The sequence below is a fragment of the Bufo bufo genome, chromosome 4 (genome assembly GCF_905171765.1).
Source record: "Bufo bufo chromosome 4, aBufBuf1.1, whole genome shotgun sequence".
Classification (NCBI taxonomy): domain Eukaryota; kingdom Metazoa; phylum Chordata; class Amphibia; order Anura; family Bufonidae; genus Bufo; species Bufo bufo.
Window position 1 is genome coordinate 474,980,064 of NC_053392.1, and position 20,881 is coordinate 475,000,944.

The following is a 20,881-nucleotide window of genomic DNA, read 5'->3' on the forward strand; positions in this document are numbered from 1 at the left end:
GAATGGGACAACTTGTAGTTACACATGCTCGCCAGTGTGCTGCTGACGAGCAGGTAAACAAACAAGGGAAAGCTGCACTTGCATGGAACACAGGCTGATTGGCTGGGGTGCTGGGTGTTGGACCCTGCCGATCTGATATTGATGACCTATCCTGAGGATAAATCATCATTATTAAAATCCCGGAAAACTCCTTTAAACCTTGTAGGACAAAAACTGATGAAAAGGTTTGTCGTAGTTTTATTCCGGCCACCTCTCGGCATGTTTTCCGTGCTGCGGCCAGACCATTATGGGGCCGGAGCGGACCTCTTGCGGCACGGTGCACTAGTGGCAGCACATATCCGGCAGGCTGTTCCTCTGCCGAAAAAGCCTGCCGGAGAAGGCTGCCGCTAGTGTTAAAGTAGCCTTAGACAAAAATGTACTTTAACCATACATACCATATGACCAAAGGCTGATGCAGAAGGGCTCATTAACAAAACAATTTAAGGAGATTGATGGAAATTTAAAAAGGAAAAAGATTACATGCATGTGTGTAAATTCTACAAAAATCAACAAACAAAAAAAACACAAGAACAGAAAAAAGGCAGAATTCACAATTATATCCTCATTCAATAACAGATTGATACCAAAGGCTGCTCGAAACAGCGAACAATCTGCGCAGATTGATTCTGCAAGAGTAAGAACTGTCCACTTCCTCCTGTCACAGAAATGGATCATAACGTCACCAAGTTTCCTACAGATAAAACAAACCCACAGCTGTCACTGAATCCCTAATCAGCCGAGCGTCTTCTCCTTCACATGCCGCATAATCAGGTTCAACCACAGTTCCTGTAACGGTCCTCCTTATGACGCCAACCGGAAATACTGCTGCTCTGAACAAGTGAATGGCAAAGCTACGCACCATATGTGCAATCTACTGGAGTAAACCCAGAGAATCAGGCTGTATATTATACATGGGCTGCAAGCTCCTAACACTATGCGATCACATCGGTGAGATTTAGGGGACCAGAGGTGAACCTAAGATTAGTTAGTAAGCATCTATGCACATATTCCTTCCATAGGGGCGCATATATATGAGAGCTTGCTTGTTAAAGGGGTAAAAGATGTTTAGGACTTATCTTCAGCATAGGTCATCAGTATGTTTAGTTTTATGGCACACATTCTATGAAGCTTGTCCAATAAAGAACTAACTGAAGATGCTGCCGTGGCCTCCTTTTGTACATTATCCTCTGCATAGGTCATCACCAGTATCAGATCTGCAGGGGTGCGACACCCGGGACCCCGCCAATCATCTGTTAGAAGAGGCCTTGAGCGGCGCAGCCTCGTCCTAGACCACTGACATCACTGTATATCGGTCATATGCCCTAGCTGTAGCTCAGCCACATTCAAGTGAGCTGCAATACCAAGCACTGCCACTATACAATCTACAGCGCTGTCCTTAGAAAGCTGCCGGCAGCCTGCATCGCTCACCAGAGCTCCGGTGGACAGATCACCATGTCCTGTCCGCATCCATGTGTCCGTTTCGCAGTCCCGCAAAAAAATAGAACATGTCCTATTCTTGTCCGTTTTGCGGAAAAGAATAGGCATTATTACAATGGGTCTGCAAAGAAAAAAATAAATAAATAAAATAGATGTCACATGGACATGATGTATATTTTTTGAAGATCCGCACTTTGCAGACCACAAAATACATACGGTCGTGTGAAGCACCCCAAGTCATCATTATATTTTCCAGGATAACCCCTTTAAGTAAAATACACTGCTGCTTTGCAGTACATGGATCACAGTTTAAATTTATACCGCTCCATGTTAGCAAGGATCCTGTATGATTTCCAGAATCGCCTCATGGTTTAATAGGTAACGGCCAGGTCAGCCAGCTTCCTATGAAACTAAGAGACAACTATCCGGAAATAAATACCACCAACACCCAAAAACACAGTACACAATCTGCGCTAGTGCACTAAATGTCAAATTACAAAGCTGGCCATAGACAATACCAGTTATAGTTACCCCAAACAGGAGAAATATAGTTATCACCAAACAGCAGAAAACTAGGGATAGACCAAATTATCGAATAACAAATTAACTTTATTTAATATACAGTACAATGCTAAATCAATCACTAAAATAAAACAGTCAAACGCAAGGTGAAAAAAAATAGGAGGGCGAGCACACCCTCCAGAATCACAGGACCGTACAATACATGGGTAACACAGGGGTTCCGTGAGGCAATTATCTGTGACCCGCCATAACTCAAGGGGGGCCTTATTAACTCATCAGTGCATCCAGGAAAGGAGGACAAAGGAGCGATGAGTATGGCACATCTAGAGCTGCACTGACATTACTCCCTGCTCTCAGATCCTCTTCTCCGGGTGCTGTCCTAAGTCCTGAAAACGTACGGAGTGGTTGGGTGGGTGGTATAGGGGCAGCAGCTGTCTGCTTTGGGGTCTATATGAATTTAGGTTTACTAAAATGTTAAATGTTACTGGGGTCAAGGACCCTGCCTATGGCCCGTCCCCTTCCAGTACACATCAGTGTCGCCTGAGCATCTACAGTATCGTATAAAGCAGCATTTCCCAAGCAGAGTTCAGTGCTGGATTCAGACCAGCAAAGATGTCATTCAATGCACCATTCATGGTGAGCTTCTCACAAGCTTGCATAGAGAGACTGACTTCCAGTCCAAACCTCAGAGTCTGTGGGATTCGGGTGACGAGGGTGCAGGTCACATGATGTAACTGGACCAGAACAGAGCTCATAATCCTGCAATAAAGTGACTGGTAAGATGATTGCGCTACCTTTATCGGACCAGACACAAACAAAGCACAACTGAAGCTCAAAATAACCCATTCAAGCAAACAGGGATTTTTCTGTTCCTCTGGTAATACAGAAAATCAACACAGATGTGAACCTAGCCATATACTAAAATATTACATTTTTATAAAAAGAAATAGACATCAAAATGCACAAAACAAAACGATACCATAGCTAAAAACTGGCAAATTCTAGTGAATTTTTAGCAGATTTTTTTACATCCATTTTCTGGGGAGCTCATTCAGAATAAATTCTTTAGGGTACATTCACACGACCGTAATTTTGCAGAACGGGTGCGGACCCATTCATTTCAATGGGGCTGCAAATGATGCAGACATCACACCATGTGCTGTCCGTTGTTCCGTTCCACAGCCCGCGCAAAAATATAAAGCATGTCCTATTCGTGTCCAGTCATGGGGCAGGGAAAGGGGACATGGTTATCCGGACTTGAAGCGAGGAGGCCGCTGCCCCCTTGACTTAGAACTCTGCTGTTACATAGCGCGTGCAGGGGATAAAAGTTTGTTTTTCAAGATTTTGGTGCATCTGGCCGGAGGAAGAAAAGGATCTTTAGGAACATACTGCTGGCTACTTTAAGGTTATGCTGGCAGTTTGGGAGGCGTTTAGGTGACAGGTTCCCTCTAATACTTGATAGATAAACCATGTTAGTGAACTCCGCTAACACAGATTCTGGCACCCTGACACAAAGAACAGCCCTTAAACCTGACTCTTTCAGTAAAGCTCCGTTCACATCTGCGTTTTTTCGCTGGATCTGTCATGGATCAGTAAAGACACTTCCGTTATGATAATACAACCGGCTGCATCCGTTATGAACGGATCCAATTGTATTATTATCTTTAAAATAGCCATGATAGATTCGGCACTAAACCATTGTAAGTGAATGGGGGACGGAGCCGTTTTCTTTTGTGTCAGAGAAAACGGATCAGGCACCATTGACTTACATTGTGTTTCATGCCGGATCCGTCTTGCTCCACATCCCATGTCGGACAAAAAAAAAAAACGCAGCTTGCAGTGCTCCGTTCAGTTCAGTTTTGCCCCTACTGACAATGAACGGGGACAAAACTAAAGCGTTTTCCTCCGGTACTCAGATCCTATGACAGATCTCAATAACGGAAAGGAAAAGCGCAGATGTTAAAGAAGCCCAAATCTTTTGAAGTGTCACCTATATCAATGTCCAATTGGACTCTATTGCTGCAGCTGTAATGATGCTACCATACAACAGTTTATATTTCCACATCCGATCACATTTTATAACAAAGAAGTTTATGTACAATTTATAGTTCTGGGGCGTACATAGCTGTGTTCTTTTTATATTAACAAAAATTGTCCTTTTGATGGCAAAATACATTACACACCACTATCCCATTTTATCACGGATTAGTAGAAAGAAGTAAGGAATGATCAGGTAAATACAATGCCACACATAAAAGTAACAGAAAGAGAACATTTGTCATAGGCTACATGCACACGACCGTGACGTTTTTTGCAGTCCGCAAAAAACGGAAGCCGTCCGTGTTGCCTTCCGCAATTTGCATAACTGAACGGGCGCTGGCTATATAAATGCCTATTCTTGTCCGCAAAGCGCGGACAAGAATAGAACATGTTATATTTTTTTAGCGGGCCCACGAAACGGAGCCACGGATGCGGACAGCACACGGAGTGCTGTCCGCATCTTTTGCGGCCCCATTGAAGTGAATGAGTGTGCATGAGGCCATAGTCAAGCACATTAAAGGGGTTTTCTGAGATTTCAGGATAGGTTATCAGTATCTGATCATTAGTGGTCTGACCCGGAACCCCCGCCGATCACCTGTTTGAGGAGGCACTAGTGCTCGCAGTAGCGCCACGGCCACAGTTTTTCCTAGGCCAGTGATGACACATTCATTGGTCACATGGCTTAGGCACAGCCCCATAGAGGTGAATGGGGCTGAGCGCAATACCAAGCACAGCCGCTATACAATGTATGCAGTTGTGCTTGGCAAGTTCCGGTGCCTTCTCAAACAGCTGATCAGGGGGTTCCCTGGGTGTCAGACCACCACAGATCAGATCAGTAAAATCTCGGAAAACCCTTTGAAAGGAAACCTGTCACCAGGATTTTGTGTAAAGAGCTGAGGACATGGGTTGCTAGATGGCCGCTAGCACATCCGCAATACCCAGTCCCTATAGCTCTGTGTGATTTTATTGTGTAAAAAAAATTACACAATTAAAGCACACAGAGCTATGGGGACTGGGTATTGCGGATGTGCTAGCGGCCATCTAGCAACCCATGTCCTCAGCTCTTTACACAAAATCCCGATGACAGGTTCCCTTTAAGTTTACTTTTTCTGCAACCCACTGACTATAACAGAATGGGCTCCAATCATGTGCTGCTTATTAACTCTTCACAACGCTTTCTTTTGCAGCTAGCCAAAGCACAGTGACTGCGGGCACAAGGATCCCCATTTCTAGTGATCAAATAGGATTCCTAGCAGTTGACCCCCATTGATCTAAAATACCCCACCTACCCTGTTGTAAAGATTACATAGTAAAACCTCTGAGAAGAAGACGTGTGTGAGTTGCTCACATCTAAAATCAATGCACTCAATTAGGAAAAACTTTTCCTGTTTGAGGGTACATCTAGTTACCAATGATAATATAAAGAAAATCTGTTTCTTCGAGGAGTGACAAGCACAGTTGTGTCCCTTATCATATTATATGGCATGAAATACCTGTTACCAGTGAGCTGTGTCCATCCTCTTCCTCTGACATTGTCGGTTGCGGCTTTAGATAGGTAATGAAAAGGATACAGCCTCAGAGCTCCATGATTTGTGCCAATTGCAAGAATCTTCTGCACTGGATCAAATGCCATTGAGGACGGCTCAAAGGGAAATCCATGGCGAACCGTCTAAGCACAGAGAAAATAAGAAGGTAAATGTGAGTGTCATGAGGAAATCAGTCACTGTATATAGACATACAGCACAGCGGATCACACACAGGATTTAGCACTGATGACTCTAGACTTAGGAGTTACTGCAGCGTTATGCTTAATAATATCATAAGGATAGGCCATCGATGTAGAATCCCAGAAAAGCCCTTTAATAGCGTCATTTGTACAACACATTTGTTTTAACAGCAACCTGAATCCACAGTTAGAAATGTGCTTCCTATGTACTGGCGCACACGACTGCTGTAAGTACATCAGGCCCCGTCTCACAGCAGTGTATTTACAACCCCTTTTAATAGATGCATAAGTATGTTTTAGGATTAATAGACGTCTTTAACCCACAACTTCCAGCAAACACCTGGCAACCAGATCCTCAAATTGTTTCTTGCCTTTAAAATATTTAACTGAAAAAAAAAAAACATCAGTCAGCTAGTCATAGTCATGCTCAACTATCCTGTGCGACACAGATGGGCATCACACACTCATAGGATTACATAGAAAGTATGTAACCGTAAGGGATTACTAAGGTTTTATTATTTACAAATATGCTCATGTACTTGCTTATCTCATGTCCATCTTCCACATGTTTTTTTTCTTTTAATTTGTACCCTCCTGACCTGTTTTCACCATACAGACAAATCATTCTAGTTGCATCCTGTATATAGTACTTCCTGTTGTTGTATCCAACCAAACCCATGATGCATTTCTCCTTCCTCTGCCACAGCTCCAGCACTGCCCCTAACAACGCCCAGCTAGTTCATAGCTCCTCCCACCAGCTAGTTACATAGACACTGCCCTATCACTGCCCCTAACAACACCCAGTGGATTCATAGCTCCTCCCACCAGCTAGTTACATAGACACTCCCCTATCACTGCACCGCCCATGGACATAACATCACAGGAAATAAGAAAGAGCTGCATGGACATGGTCATGTGACTACAGCCCAGAACAGGAGCAATAAAGGTAACTGAAGTACATTACAAAATTACAGGTACCTTCATTAATTATTATTATTTTAAAGGATATTGATGTAAACCAGAAAAACCCTTTAAACTCATTGTCCCCGCTATGTTATACTGTGAAGCGAATATCTGTATTCATCCTATTCCCTAAAAACAGTCTAGAAAATGTACACTTCTTCCCTGTATATTCTTTTGGTATATTTATTGAGTGCAGCAAACAAGACGGGTGCTTTGGTCGGTCTATTGACTGGTAACCACAGTCAATTATTTCAGCAATTGGTAGGGACACCAAACTGTAGAGCCCAACTGATCAAACAATACACTACTTATATGCAATGAATGTAACTGAAAATCACATTCCTGGATAAAATAAGAAATATATAAAAAAATAAAATTAAAATAAAAATCACCTTTTCAGCGCTGTACGAGAGCACAGATTGGGTACAGATTTGTATTATGTACTCATAGGCACTTCCTATGCCACCTTGAATCTCCAGAGGCACAACATATGTATAACATGAGTACCAGTATATAGCGTTTAATAGGATCTATGTGATATGGATACAGAATGTGGTTTTGTAAAGTGACACCTGGTCCCAGAGAACTGGCTTTATTCTCTAATAAGATTAAGACTAATAGGATGAATGCCACCAATAATGTACCGGACTGTAACATAAATGTACAATACTGCCATCATATGTCCATATGCAGAGGTCACGCACCATGTAGGCAGTCCGGACACAACCAGCATATACGCCATGACGTACGGCTCCTGTACCACATCTACGTAAAGCAGTCTATTTCACAAAGCTATTTCATTACCCTAAAAATCGACAATGAGAGGATCAACATCCAGTTGGCCGGGCTGCAGTTTTGGCACTGCTCCCTCACTCGTCCTCATCAATATCTGCTACGCTGAATGAAAACTGCAGTCTATTAAACACGAGCATACAGTCCAGCATCTGTACACACATGGAAACACAGGACAAGATGGAGAGACGGACGCTACACCCAAGAAATCAGTCAGTCCCATGTAGGGATAACAGAGAGCTTCTTAGGAATCTACCAAGCTTGTAGGGTTAAATGCCACCGATGGTATACCGAATACAGAGGCACTATGTCAGGGATGGCCAACCTGCGGCTCTCCAGCTGTTGATAGGATACTTTCACACTTGCGGCAGAGGATTCGGCCGGATCCGGCAATCTGGACGCAAACAGATGCATTTGTCAGACAGATCCAGATGCGGATCCATCTCACAAATGCATTGCAATACTGGATCCGTCTTTCCGGTTTCCATCCGGAAAAACAGATCCAGTATTTTTTTTTTTTAACATTTTTAAAGGTCTGGGCATGCGCACACCGCAAAACCAGATCTGGAACACTTGGGCATTAATGCATTTCAATGGAAATTAATGCCGGATCCGGCATTCCGTCAAGTGTTCAGGATTTTTGGCCGGAGAGAAAACTGCAGCATGCTGCGGTATTTTCTCCGTCCAAAAAACGTAGGAGGGACTTAACTGAAGCATACGGAACGGAATGCTCTCCATTCAGAATGCATTAGGATAAAACTGATCAGTTTTTTTCCCGGTATTGAGCCCCGAGGATGAAACTCAATACCGGAAAACTTTAAACGCAAGTGTGAAAGTACCCTAAAGCTACATCTCCCACCATGCCCAGCTGTAGGCAGTCTGGGCATGCTGGTAGTTTTGCAACAGCTGGAGAGCTGCAGGTTGGCCATCCCTGCGCTATGCATTTTATATTAGGGGGTTATCCAATTCAAAAAATGCCCCCCACAATGCCCGGGCCCCTCCTATAGATCATACTTGTCCTGCTCCCAGGTATCTGCGTCACTCCAGATCCCTGCGCGGCCACTGCATCTCCCCGTTGCGCGGTTCAAAACCTCCAGCGACGGGGCGTAAAGCCAAAAGCGGGCTGCGGAGGTGACCATCCTCCCATCATGGGTGATGTAATCCGTGATGCAAGGTGGCTGGTCACCGTCGCAGCCTGCTATTTGCTGTATCCCCCGTGGCTGGATGTTTTGATCCGCAAAACAGTTTGATCTATAGGAAGGGCGCGGGCACTGTGGGGGGCATTTTTAGAACTTGATATCCCCTTTAAGTGATTTCAAGAACCCCAAAAAATGAGGTGAAGAGAATAGTTCCTGTCCATCACACTAATAAACCATTAGATGTATTTCAACCATGTCCGTCGCTAGGTTCAGATACGTTTTAGGCAGCAAGAAAAGTGATGAGGACTATGCTATTCTTGCTGTCAAAAACGCTGGAACACAGCAGGATGTGAACTGAGCCATACCTGAGGACTGAACGGTTACCTGCACACGGGTGCAGACCGTCTTGCAGAAATTCCACATTTCCATACCAATTTCTGTGCGTTTCCACACCAAAAACCACGCATGTTACGTCCAGTTTTTGATGCGCATTTGATGCAGCTTTACCACAGATTTTACCCTTACATTCAAAAGTGTGAAATTCACACCAAATTTTTTTTTTTTTTTATTGGATGCGCTGCGAACATATAACTGTTTACCCCATCACAACCAAGAGATTTCTCTTTTTTTCGTTTTCTACTGCCTGCCTTCCCGGAGCCTTTTTTAAGCGGGACAATTTGTAATTTTGAATGGCAGCATTTTATACGTAGTTGGAATCTGGAAAAAAATGCAATTCTGCTATAGTTTTATGGGTTTTGTTTTTGCAGCAATCCCTATGCGGTAGCACTGACCCGTCACCTTCTTTCTCTGTGTCAGTACGATTACAGCGATACCACATTTATAATAGTTTTTCTTGTGTTTTAATAAAAACTTTGAACAAATAAATTTCATTCTTTGAGTAGCAATATTCTGACCCCATAACTTTTTATATAACATCTACAGGAGGTGTTTGCGTGTTCATTTTTTGCAGGTCTATCTGAAGTTTTTATTGGGATTATTTTGGTGTGTGTATATGACTTTTTAACCCCTTAGTGATCACCCATACGCTTTTTTATGGCGGTCACTAAGGGGCCTTAGGCTGAGCTGTCACTTTTTTACGGCGGCCCAGTCTAAGCACTGCACGGGTCTCCAGTGCAGCGGGGACCTGGCTTTCACATGAGAGCCACGGCCCTGCTCTAACAGCCCGAACCGGCAGGAGTGCCTATCCGGGCTGTTTAAGACTTTACATGCCGCGGGCTATGGTGCCCGCCGAATGTAAAGTGCTAAGAGAGGGAGTGGACTCCCTCGGTCTACCATCGGCATCCCGCAAATGCAATCGCGCGGTGCCAATGTGTGCGAAGGCTGCCTGGGGTCTAAAGTAGGCCCCAAACCAGCCTTGAGTAATTTCAGAGAGGCACAGCCTGCTGGTCAATGTCAGAATAGCATTGCCATTAAAATGCAATGCACTATAGGGAAGCAAAAGCAATCAAAAAGCTGTCCGTTATAGTCCCCTTGTGATCCTATTAAGTGGTAAAAAAAAAAGTTAAAAAAAAAAATTAAATCATTTATTCAATATAAAAAATTCTATTAAAAAAAAGACGCTTTTTTTTCCATTGAGAACACGTTTTTTAATGAAAAAAATTGCACAAAAATAAAATAAAATATTCCCCATGTTTGGTATTGCCACTTCCGTAACAACCTGGACTACATAAAATATCACATAAATTATCCCCTACGGTAAACGCCGTAAAAAAATAAAATAAAATAAAAAAGACAATTGCTAATTTATTCTTAGCTGCCACCGAAAAAACTTAATAACAAACGAACAAAGTGCCATTTACTCCAAAATGATACCAATGAAAAATACAAGTCGTCCCCAAAAAAATAAATAAAAAAATCAAGCCCTCACACAACTTCATATGAAGAAAAAAAAAGTAGTAAAAAGGTTAAAAAAAACTGTATGTATTTGGTATCACTGTAATCGTACTGACCCAGAGAATAGAGATATTATGTTATTTATACCAAAAAATGAACGTCATAAAATTTATAACATAAAAACACAGTGGCAGTATTGCTGTTTTTCCCATCTCCCTCCCAGAAAGAGTTAATAAAAGTTAATAAGAAAGTTATGTGTACCCCAAAACGGCGCCATTAAAAACTATAACTTGTCCCGCAAAAAACAAGTCCTCATAAAGCTATAGACGGAAAAATAAAAAAGTTATAGCTCTTGGAATGCAACGATGAAAAAAAAAGAAGAAAAATGCTTGGTCAATAAAGGGTTAATTATGTTTTTCAAAATTATATATATTTTTTTAAAGGTGAAGTGACAAAAACAGCGAATCCCATTCACCGTACGGGATAAATACATTTATATTTTAATAGTTCACGCATTTTGGAACAGGACAATGTTAATGGTATCTTTTTTTTTATATGGGGAAGGGGGTGATTTGAATTTTATTGTTTTTAAACTTTTTCCACTTTTCTTTAAGTCCGATCATCTGATCACTTCTCCCATAGACTGCAGTGAGTTAACATGGAGCCTATGAGAGATTAACCATTGCAGCTCCATAGGAACACTGTAGAAGGCCTGGAATCCTTCAGAGTGCCCAAGGCTGCCACAGCAACCAAAAGGCTCCCTTGGTTTCAGCACCGGGGAACAATTTGTGATCGGGAGCACAGCGCTCCTGGGGTTTCACTGATTGGATGTCATGGTCCCGACTGACCATGACATCTGAGGGGTTAAATGTCCGTGATCAGAATGATTACTGATCACGTACAATGCCTCAGAGTGTCTTCTGTGTAAAACAGCAGGCACCCAGCGCCTATGGAGCATCTATTCCTATGACTCTATGATGAGCCATTCCTTTATTATTCCTGCTAGAAGCAATGAGAACTAATAGGTGCTTGACCAAAAAAAACAGTCCTGCGTCTTAAAAACCACCCAAGGAGACTTATAAAACTGACTACTAACAGAACGTCTCCGGCAGATATTATTCCAGGGTAAGCTAATGAAACGAGGACAGCTCTGAGCCCGGCACATCAGCGCAGGCGACATGTATAGATAAGTGCATGTGTCTGGCAGCAACTGTGCAGAATCCGACAAACAGCTACTGACATTAACATTATACACAATTACTGCAACCTAATAATGGAACAAAACTGCCTCGATGTGTATGTACCCTAAAGCCAAAACATCCCTATTGCAGCCTATTACCATCCATGTATCCAGCAATAGATGTATTCTGGCGCTCGCTTTCTGCGCATGGATCCAATTACATTGTACAGGTTTGGAGGCCTCAAATCCGTCTACTCTTACAGTATCACTTTTACTACTGTACATATAGAATAGCACAATATCGCTCTGCCCTTCCTTCTCAGACATCTTCTCTGGGAGCCGTTTGGACCAGTCCAAGAGCCAATTCTTCACCCAACAAGCATTTGGATTAAACCTTGTCTAATTGACATGGCTCACTGAATAAAAGGTGACCTTTACGACCGAATGCTTCCCAATGCTTTATAGCGACTGGCAGCCATTATCTACAGCATGTAAAGTACTGCGGTATAAATTCTACCAGTAAAGTACACAGAGCGGACGCTTTGCTCATAAAGTTTACACCACTCCTGTGGGAGCTGTAATGTGCGGGGGGAAAGTGACTGCGAGTGGTAAAAAATAGATAGACCGCATTCACACTGGTATACAGTCATGAAATATATAAACTAGAGCAAGAAGCATGTGATAAAACCTAAGGGGGCGATTCTCATCCCCTGCATGCCATAAACGCCAATGCTCGCCACACACCATGGCTGCACAATATTTTGCCACTTTTTTTTTTAGGGGGTTGGTTCCAGCCCTCCTCGCCACATTTTCAGAACGAGATTGTTCAGGGGTGGCCATATCTGTCCCGGCACATTTAACATAATCTACACCAGGAAACCGGCATGGATTATAGCGGAAATCTACACCACCTCCCTTGCCGGTGCAGATTTCCTTTTTGGCACACGGACCTGCACCGATCTGATGCCAGGAAGACTGTGTGCGATAGACTAGTCTTATAAATGTTCCCACTAATTTAAACAGGACCTATCACCACTCCTGTATCTGCATTCTGGAGGATTTCTTCCTAGGCTTCATTCACATCTCCGTTCGGAGATCCGGCAGATTGTTCCGGCACAGAGCAGCCTGCCGGATCCTCTACTTCACTACTGGATTCCTGTTGACTGTAATAAGACCCAGCTGTAATCCGGACGATTTCCGGCATAAATGTCAGGTTTAGTACGGAAAAAAAACTGTTGCCTTAAACTGTGTGTCGTGCTGTTCCTCTGTTTTTCCCCCTGGAAATTGATGAATTGACCTGGTGCATGGTAGCACTGACTGTACAGCGTCAGACTGTGTAAGATTCATCACTACAAATGTCTAGGAGACATAAGACAAACAGCACAAGGCAAAGTAGTAAGAAAAGCTACTCCAGTATCTGTACTTCATGGGGAATCCTATACCAGAAGAGAAATCTCTGTCAGTCACTAGTCAGAACATGTCCGTAAACTGCATTATTATCTAAGGGTATGGAGGATGTGGAGAGAAGACGAGGTTTCCTCACATGATGCCTACTCCCATGTACTAACCAGCAGAGGTGATGACAGCATTTACTTTTATTTCTGACCTGCACTAGAAAAGCGACAGTTGCAATGTAGCTCCATTTATATCTGCGTTTGGTTTCAGGAGTGAGGCCCATGAGATCTACTGTAGGTTTTTGTCATCCCAAGGTATCTGTCTATTATAATTCTGGATGAGGGTAGGCTCCTTTTTAAACGTGGCAACATACCTCCGCAGAACTATGGGCTTGATGGCTGAAGGCCTCACTCAGAGGGGTGTCCTGCACCCAGGTTCAACTGTCCGCATTCATGGAACATCCAGACTCCCACAGTTTTATTAACCCATTGTACGGCACCACAAATCACACAGTCAACAGAGCCGCGGGGGTGGGTTACACGCAGGACATGGGTCATCACAGCTACACGACTGAAGCCTAAACCTTTTGTGGTGGCATGATGTGCCAGCAACACTGGTAAGTCAGCCAGCATTGTAAATAGGCTGTACCAGTCATGCCTTTTGGGTCCACATGCTGCATACCGCCTCTCCATCTCTTGTTCACAACCAGCAGAACATACATTTCAGACCACACACATTAAACAGCCATCAGCCATGATGGCCACTGTTGACAGCTTTATGTGACATTGTTGACGGAGCACTATCATTTGCTCGCTCATGGTGCTCATTTTCAAAATTGGACAATGATTGCCTGAAAGCTTTTACATATGTACATCCCCATTGTGGGAATGTAATGTCCAGGTCCGTTTCTCATGTTTTTGGTAGATTCACAACTGACGGATTAACTGCAGTGCACTGAAATGCACCAGGCCTGCTGAAGACCACAGTGTCCATCATGCCTCTGAAGGTTGGGCCTTAGCTCTGAAAATAACATTAAGGCCTCATGGACACGACCGTTGTGTGTTTTGCGGTCCGCAAATTGCGGATCCGCAAAACACGGATGGCGTCCATGTGCGTTGCGCAATTTGCAGAACAGCACGGACAGCCATTGATGTAACTGCCTATTCTTGTCTGCAAAACGGACAAGAATAGGACAGGTTATATTTTTTTGGCAGACCACGGACCGGAGCAACGGATGCGGACAGCACACTTTTGGGGCCCCGTTGAAGTGAATGGGTCCGCATCCAAGCTGCAAAAACTGCGGCTCGGATGCGGACCAAAACAATGGCCGTGTGCATGAGGCCTGACGGAGATGTGTGGGATCCTGAAAAAAGTCATGTAAGGGTCCATTCACACGTCCACAAAATGGGTCCGCATCTGTTCCACAATTCATTTTCAATGGGGCCGGAATGTGCTCTCCGGATCCGCAAAAAAATAGAACATGTCCTATTCTTGTCCGCATTTGCGGATAAGAAAAGGCATTTTCTATGAGAGTGCCGGCGATGTGTGGTCCGCAAAACGCGGAACACACATTGCCGGTGTCTGCAAAACACATACGGACGTGTGAATGGACCCCAATTGTGTAAAGCTCGTCTAGTCTCCTACAGGACATGACAGTGCACCCATCTTCACTCCAATCCCCATGCTCCTGCTGCTCTCCATGGTTTACAACCTGAACTTCCAGGTTGTGGGTGTAGAGGAGCTGCAGCCACAACACTTCCCACAGTAAGATCAACCAGAAATGTACACGGCAGACTACTCCGGCCACTACACCCTCCATCATCCCCTCATTGCCTCCTCCTAACGTTTCCTCCCATTCAACCGCGCTATAACACACTGTGGACTCTGCCCACCCCGCTTGTGGATCAGGATCACATGGGTCTGACATCATTCAGCCAGTGGTGACATCAGGTTCCCGGGGGCGAGACAGTAAAAGTGGCATTAGTAAGTTGCAAGGTCCAGCTGGAAAGAAAAGAATGTACACCCGGATAACCCCCTTAACGCAAGCTCCATTATAACTAGGCTACTTTCACACTAGCGTTCGGGTGTCCGCTCGTGCGCACCGTTTGAAGGGGCTCACGAGCGGCCCCGAACGCAGCCGTCCGGCCCTAATGCATTCTCAGTGGAGGCGGATCCACTGAGAATGCATCCGCCTGCCAGCGTTCAGCCTCCGCTCCGCTCAGTGAGCGGACACCTGAACGCTGCTTGCAGCGTTCGGGTGTCCGCCTGGCCGTGCGGAGGCGAGCGGATCCGTCCACACTTACAATGTAAGTCAATGGGGACGGATCCGCTTGAAGATGACACTATATGGCTCAATCTTCAAGCCGATCCGTTCCCCATTGACTTTCAATGTAAAGTCTGAACGGATCCGCTCAGGCTACTTTCAGACTTAGAAAATTTTCTAAGTAATAATGCAGACGGATCCGCTCCGAACGCTAGTGTGAAAGTAGCTACATGATCAAAAAAAGACTTACAATTGTAAGCAATTTGGATAATGGAGCAGGGCAGTCAATAGCAATCAGGGGCAATATGGGGTGCTTTCCTGGCAGCGCCAACACAATACAGGGACCATTTCCAGGAACCTGTTGTGGTGACTGTCAGACGGTTTACAGAATGGCTGCTATTAATGCATCCCACTGGGAGCAGAGAAGATGTGCAGCCACTGACCTCCATTACCACCACTATTATGGCTGCCTTGGTTGCCGGGCTCCTCAGATTTGTCAGTCCATTGATTAGATATACAGACAGATGCATTGCACTCAGGGTTCAGCTGTGCACACATTGTACCATGTTCTGGTGTCCTTCCCTATCAGATCTCAGTCAGCGCCACATAAATCAGGATCAAACAGCCAAAGCATCCAGAGCCGGGCGTCCTAGAGCGAGATCCCGAGTCTCTTTATTGTAAACACATGCAAAACAATGTAACGTGACTGATGTTATCGCCCGCCATGTGCAACCAGCTGTGCCGCCTCACTAATGGCCATGTCCAGCCGGCTCTCATACCTGACCATTCTCAACCCATCACAAACCTGGAACTTGCAGGACAGCTACTGGGATTAACACATCCCCCTCAATGACAGGCCAGGGTAATACCTGGCGACGGGTGAGAGGGCATCATGAGGATGACAGGAGGGACTAAACCTATCCACTAGAAAGAGCCTTGACAACAGCTGACAAGAGGAGGAGTGAGGGGGGGGGGGGGAATGGACAAGGTGGGGGGAGCCTGATCTCAGCAAACACAGCCCAAAAAAGAATTGTAAATGGTGCAGAGCTTTCCCATATGCCCTTCAAGCCAAGCGAGGACAAGATCAGCGCAAAATGCCACAAAGGGGGAAAAGGATGGGGGATGAGTGGGAGCCATGTACACAGACAGACAGACAGGGGCCCCTGGACGTGCACACTCATGTGGGGGCCTAGCAGGTCCTGGAGTAGCTGGGGGGGGCCTCCTGCAGGAGATGATGACAGTGGACTCATCACTATTCACCTTGCAGAGCTGGAAGTGCTCGGACTGGAGCGTCTCTGGGATGTCCACCTCCCTGGTCCCGGGCTGAGATGAAGCAGACGATGAAGAGGAGGAGGACGCGGCCGTCAGGCCGTCCAGCACCTTCCTGAATTCCTTAAATTTCCACATGGTCACCGCTTCCCTTCTCTGCCTCTGGTTCCACCACCTTCTCCTCCACCACCACCTCCTCCTCCTCCTCCAGATCCCTCTCTCCTCTCACCCCCCACCTTTCCTCTCCTCCTCCCTTCTTCCTCTGCTGCTGTGGCTGATGGGCACCCCACACAGGAGGGTCCTGGCCCCGGGGGAGGAGGAGGTGGGCTGCAGGTGCTCAGTGAGGAGGGATAATAAGGAGGGGGGGTTCTCCTGATGCTTATCGTGTTCTCCAGACGAGACAGCCGCTCGCCGAGCCTCACACCGGGAAGCTGCAGGCACCAGAAGATAATCCACGGCCAGTGCCTGTCATGTATGTGTGCGAGCTGGCAGAGGTGGCAGCCTGGTGGATCCCTGCCTGTGCTGCACTGGAAGTGACAGCCGCTGCCACCAGCTCCTCTTCCCGCCCCTTCCTTCCTCTCTTCTCCGGCTACTCCCCTCCCCTTCCCTCACTGTCACATTTTCCTGTTTGTCAGCTCTGCCGCCACCATGTTCGCGCTAGTCCCCGCTGCTCTCAGTGTGAAGGCTGCTCCAGTGAGACGAGGCCGTGCTGCAGTTCCGCGTCCTCCAGTGTCTCCGGCTGCACCTGCCGCCTGTGTGTTCAGTCAGCCCCGCCCCCTGTCAGTGCGAGGTGGGCCCGCCCCCTGCTTTCCCGCCTCCTCCCTGTCATGTCCCTTCTGTCACCTGGACTTGCTCTTTTCCCAGTCCTCCTCTGTGGACCTGGCCACTGGAGTGGTCTCCTAAATCCCCGTGTCTCCCCTCACACAGTTTTCATTCAGCATTTTCTTCCCTCCTCACTGTCATGTGGACATCTCCAGGCTGTGATGTGCGCCCTTTTTTTTTGTCATAAAACAATGCATATGCCTTAATAAAAGCACAGGTTTAAGTCCTGCACAGTTTCAGACCAAACAAATTTCAACATTGGGAATTATTGGGAGGATTGGCAGAGTCTGTCTGTCTAGGGTACCATGTGGAAATCTGTCACCCACCTATGTATAGAACATCTGCCAGGCGGCATTACATGTCCATGTCCCCTTCATCCCTATGCTAGCATTGCCATCCTTGGGCACAACAAATGGCACATGACCAAAATCGCTGTGTAGCCAAACCCTTAAAGGGTTTGTTTCACTTCAGTAAGTGGTATTTATCATGTAGAGAAAGTTAATACAAGCCACTTACTAATGTATTGTGATTGGCCATATTGCCTCCTTTGCTGGCTGGATTCATTTTTCCATCACAATATACACTGCTCGTTTCCATGGTTATGACCACCCTGCAATCCATCAGTGGTGGTCGTGCTTGCACAGTACAGGAAAAAGCGTCGGCCTCTCTGGTGGCCGGAACCATAGGAGTGCGCATGGGCCAGAGCTTTTTCCTATGGAAAAATAAATCCAGCCAGCAAAGGAAGCAATATCGTCTTCTATCTTCTTCTTCTATATATATATATAAAGAAGGACGTATGTATGTATGTTCCTCGATCACTCAAAAACGCAACCATCGATTTCAACGAAACGTGGTATACACATGCCTTGCTACCTGGAAAGAAATCTTGTGTCATACGCCCTACACAGCAGCTGCATGGAGTTTGTATGCCCCAACTGTTTTTGCTTCACACATATTGCTCTGTAACTCAAAGACTCATCAATCAATCTAATATATAAAGCTGAGTGCACATACAGTCAGGTCCATAAATATTGGGACATCGACACAATTCTAACATTTTTGGCTCTGTACACCACCACAATGGATTTGAAATGAACAAGATGTGCTTTAGGCTACTTTCACACCTGCGTTAGGTGCGGATCCGTCTGGTATCTGCACAGACGGATCCGCACCTATAATGCAAACGATTGTATCCGTTCAGAACGGATCCGTTTGCATTACCATGAACAAAAAAAAAATTTTTAGTTTTTTTATTCATGATAATGCAAACTGATCCGTTTTGACTTACACTGAAAGTCAATGGGAGGCGGATCCGTTTTCAATTGCACCATATTGTGTCAGTGAAAACGGATCCGTCCCCATTCACTTACATTGTAAGTCAGGACGGATCCGTTTGGCTCCGCATAGTCACGCGGACATCAAAACGCTGCAGCGTTTTGGTGCCCGCCTCCAGAGCGGAATGGAGGCTGAACGGAGGCAAACTGATGCATTCTGAACGGATCCTTATCCATTCAGAATGCATTGGGGCTAAACTGATCCGTTTTGGGCCGCTTGGTGGCCAGTGTGCGGCCTCCCCTCCCCCCCCCCGATCATTGGTGGCAGCGGTGAGTTCCGATCAGAGTTCCAGTTTAATCGCTGGGGCTCCGATCGGTAACCATGGCACCCAGGACACTACTGTAGTCCTGGTTGCCATGGTTACTTAGCAATATTAGAAGCATCATACTTACCTGCTGCGCTGTCTGTGACCGGCCGGGAGCTCCTCCTACTGGTAAGTGACAGGTCTGTGCGGCGCATTGCTTAATGACCTGTCACTTACCAGTAGGAGGAGCTCCCGGCCGGTCACAGACAGCGCAGCAGTTAAGTATGATGCTTCTAATATTGCTAAGTAACCATGGCAACCAGGACTACAGTAGTGTCCTGGTTGCCATGGTTACCGATCGGTGCCCCAGCGATTAAACTGGGACTCTGATCGGAACTCTCCGCTGCCACCAATGATCGGGGGGGGGGGGGGGAGGCCGCACACTGGCCACCAATGATATTAAAACAATAGGGGGGGGGCGGACACTGGCCACCAATGATATTAAAACAATAGAGGGGGGACCGGGGGGGCGCACACTGGCCACCAATGATAATACAATAGAGGGGGGCCGCACACTGGCCACCAATGATAATACAATAGAGGGAGGGAGGGAGGGGGGGCTGCACACTGGCCACCAATGAAATTAATACGAGGGAGGGAGGGGGGCTGCACTGGCCACCAATGAAATTAAAACTGGGGAGGGGGTCTGCCCCCTCCTGCCTGGCAGCCCCTGATCTCTTATAGGGGGCTATGATATGCACAATTAACCCCTCAGGTGCAGCACCTGAGGGGTTAATTGTGCGGATCACAGCCCCCTGTAAGAGATCGGGTGCTGCCAGGCAGCAGGGGACAGTCATGTACACAGTTCGTAGTATATTCTAACTAGAAGCGTCCCCATCACTATGGGAACGCCTCTGTGTTAGAATATACTGTCGGTTCTGAGTTTTCACAAAGTGAAAACTCAGCTCTGAAAAAGCTTTTATGCAGACGGATCTTCGGATCCGTCTGTATGAAAGTAACCTACGAATCGCAGATGCCAATCTTGTGTGCACCCGTGTTCTTTCACGGACCCATTGACTTGAATGGGTCCGTGAACCGTTGTCCGTCAAAAAAATAGGACAGGTCCTATTTTTTTGACAGACAGGAAACACGGATGCGGCTGCAAAACGGTGCATTTTCCGATTTTTCCACGGACCCATTGAAAGTCAATGGGTCCGCGAAAAAAAATAAAAACGGCACAACGGCCACGGGTGCACACAACGGTCGTGTGCATGAGGCCTAAAGCTGACAGTCTGCAGTTAAAGCACATCTTGTTCGTTCCATTTCAAATCCATTGTGGTGGTGTATAGAGCCAAAAATGTTAGAATTGTGTCAATGTCCCAATATTTATGGACCTGACTGTATGTATGTCCGCTAAAGGAATCCGCACCGTCGCATTTATAATCACGAAATTCTGCACAGCCGCCTCCTGTGACTCGAGGAATGTCATAGTCTATGTTTTGAGTGGAAATTTTCACCACGCACTTTTCAATTATTTGCCAAAAAAATAGTAACCTAACCGCCAAACTACAGGAGCCATTGGCTGTTGTGGCAGTTAGCCTGGATATTTATCAGGCTGCATATAGCAACCAATCACAGCTCAGCTTCTATTTTGCTACAGGTCATTCATATGAGCTCCGATTGGTTGCTATAGGCAACAAAGGACATTCTTAGTATAAGACAGTTAATATGACTTTGATTGCAAAGCTTAGCCAACATTGTTGTAGAGGCTAATGTAACTCACATGACCTTAAAGAGGACCTTTCATGGGTCCAAAGAATATGAACTTAGTAGCAGGCTGCATAGAGCGGCGCCCAGGGAT

The 20,881-nt window shown here is 45.7% G+C and overlaps 1 protein-coding gene across 2 annotated transcripts in view; it reads right to left on the reverse strand.

Moving 5' to 3' along the window:
- STXBP5 (syntaxin binding protein 5) overlaps positions 1-17,354 on the reverse strand; it is a 427,346-nt gene extending 409,992 nt beyond the window's left edge. The window contains exons 1-2 of one of the 2 annotated variants that reach the window (XM_040429504.1): positions 16,611-17,354; positions 5,610-5,707 (exon numbers count right to left, since the gene is read on the reverse strand). In XM_040429504.1, coding sequence (XP_040285438.1) covers positions 5,610-5,707; positions 16,611-16,757 — 245 coding nt within the window. In that variant the 5' untranslated portion in view covers positions 16,758-17,354. The remainder of the gene's footprint in view (positions 1-5,609; positions 5,708-16,610) is intronic. The other variant, XM_040429505.1, reaches the window with a different exon arrangement.
- Positions 17,355-20,881: the final 3,527 nt, after the last annotated feature.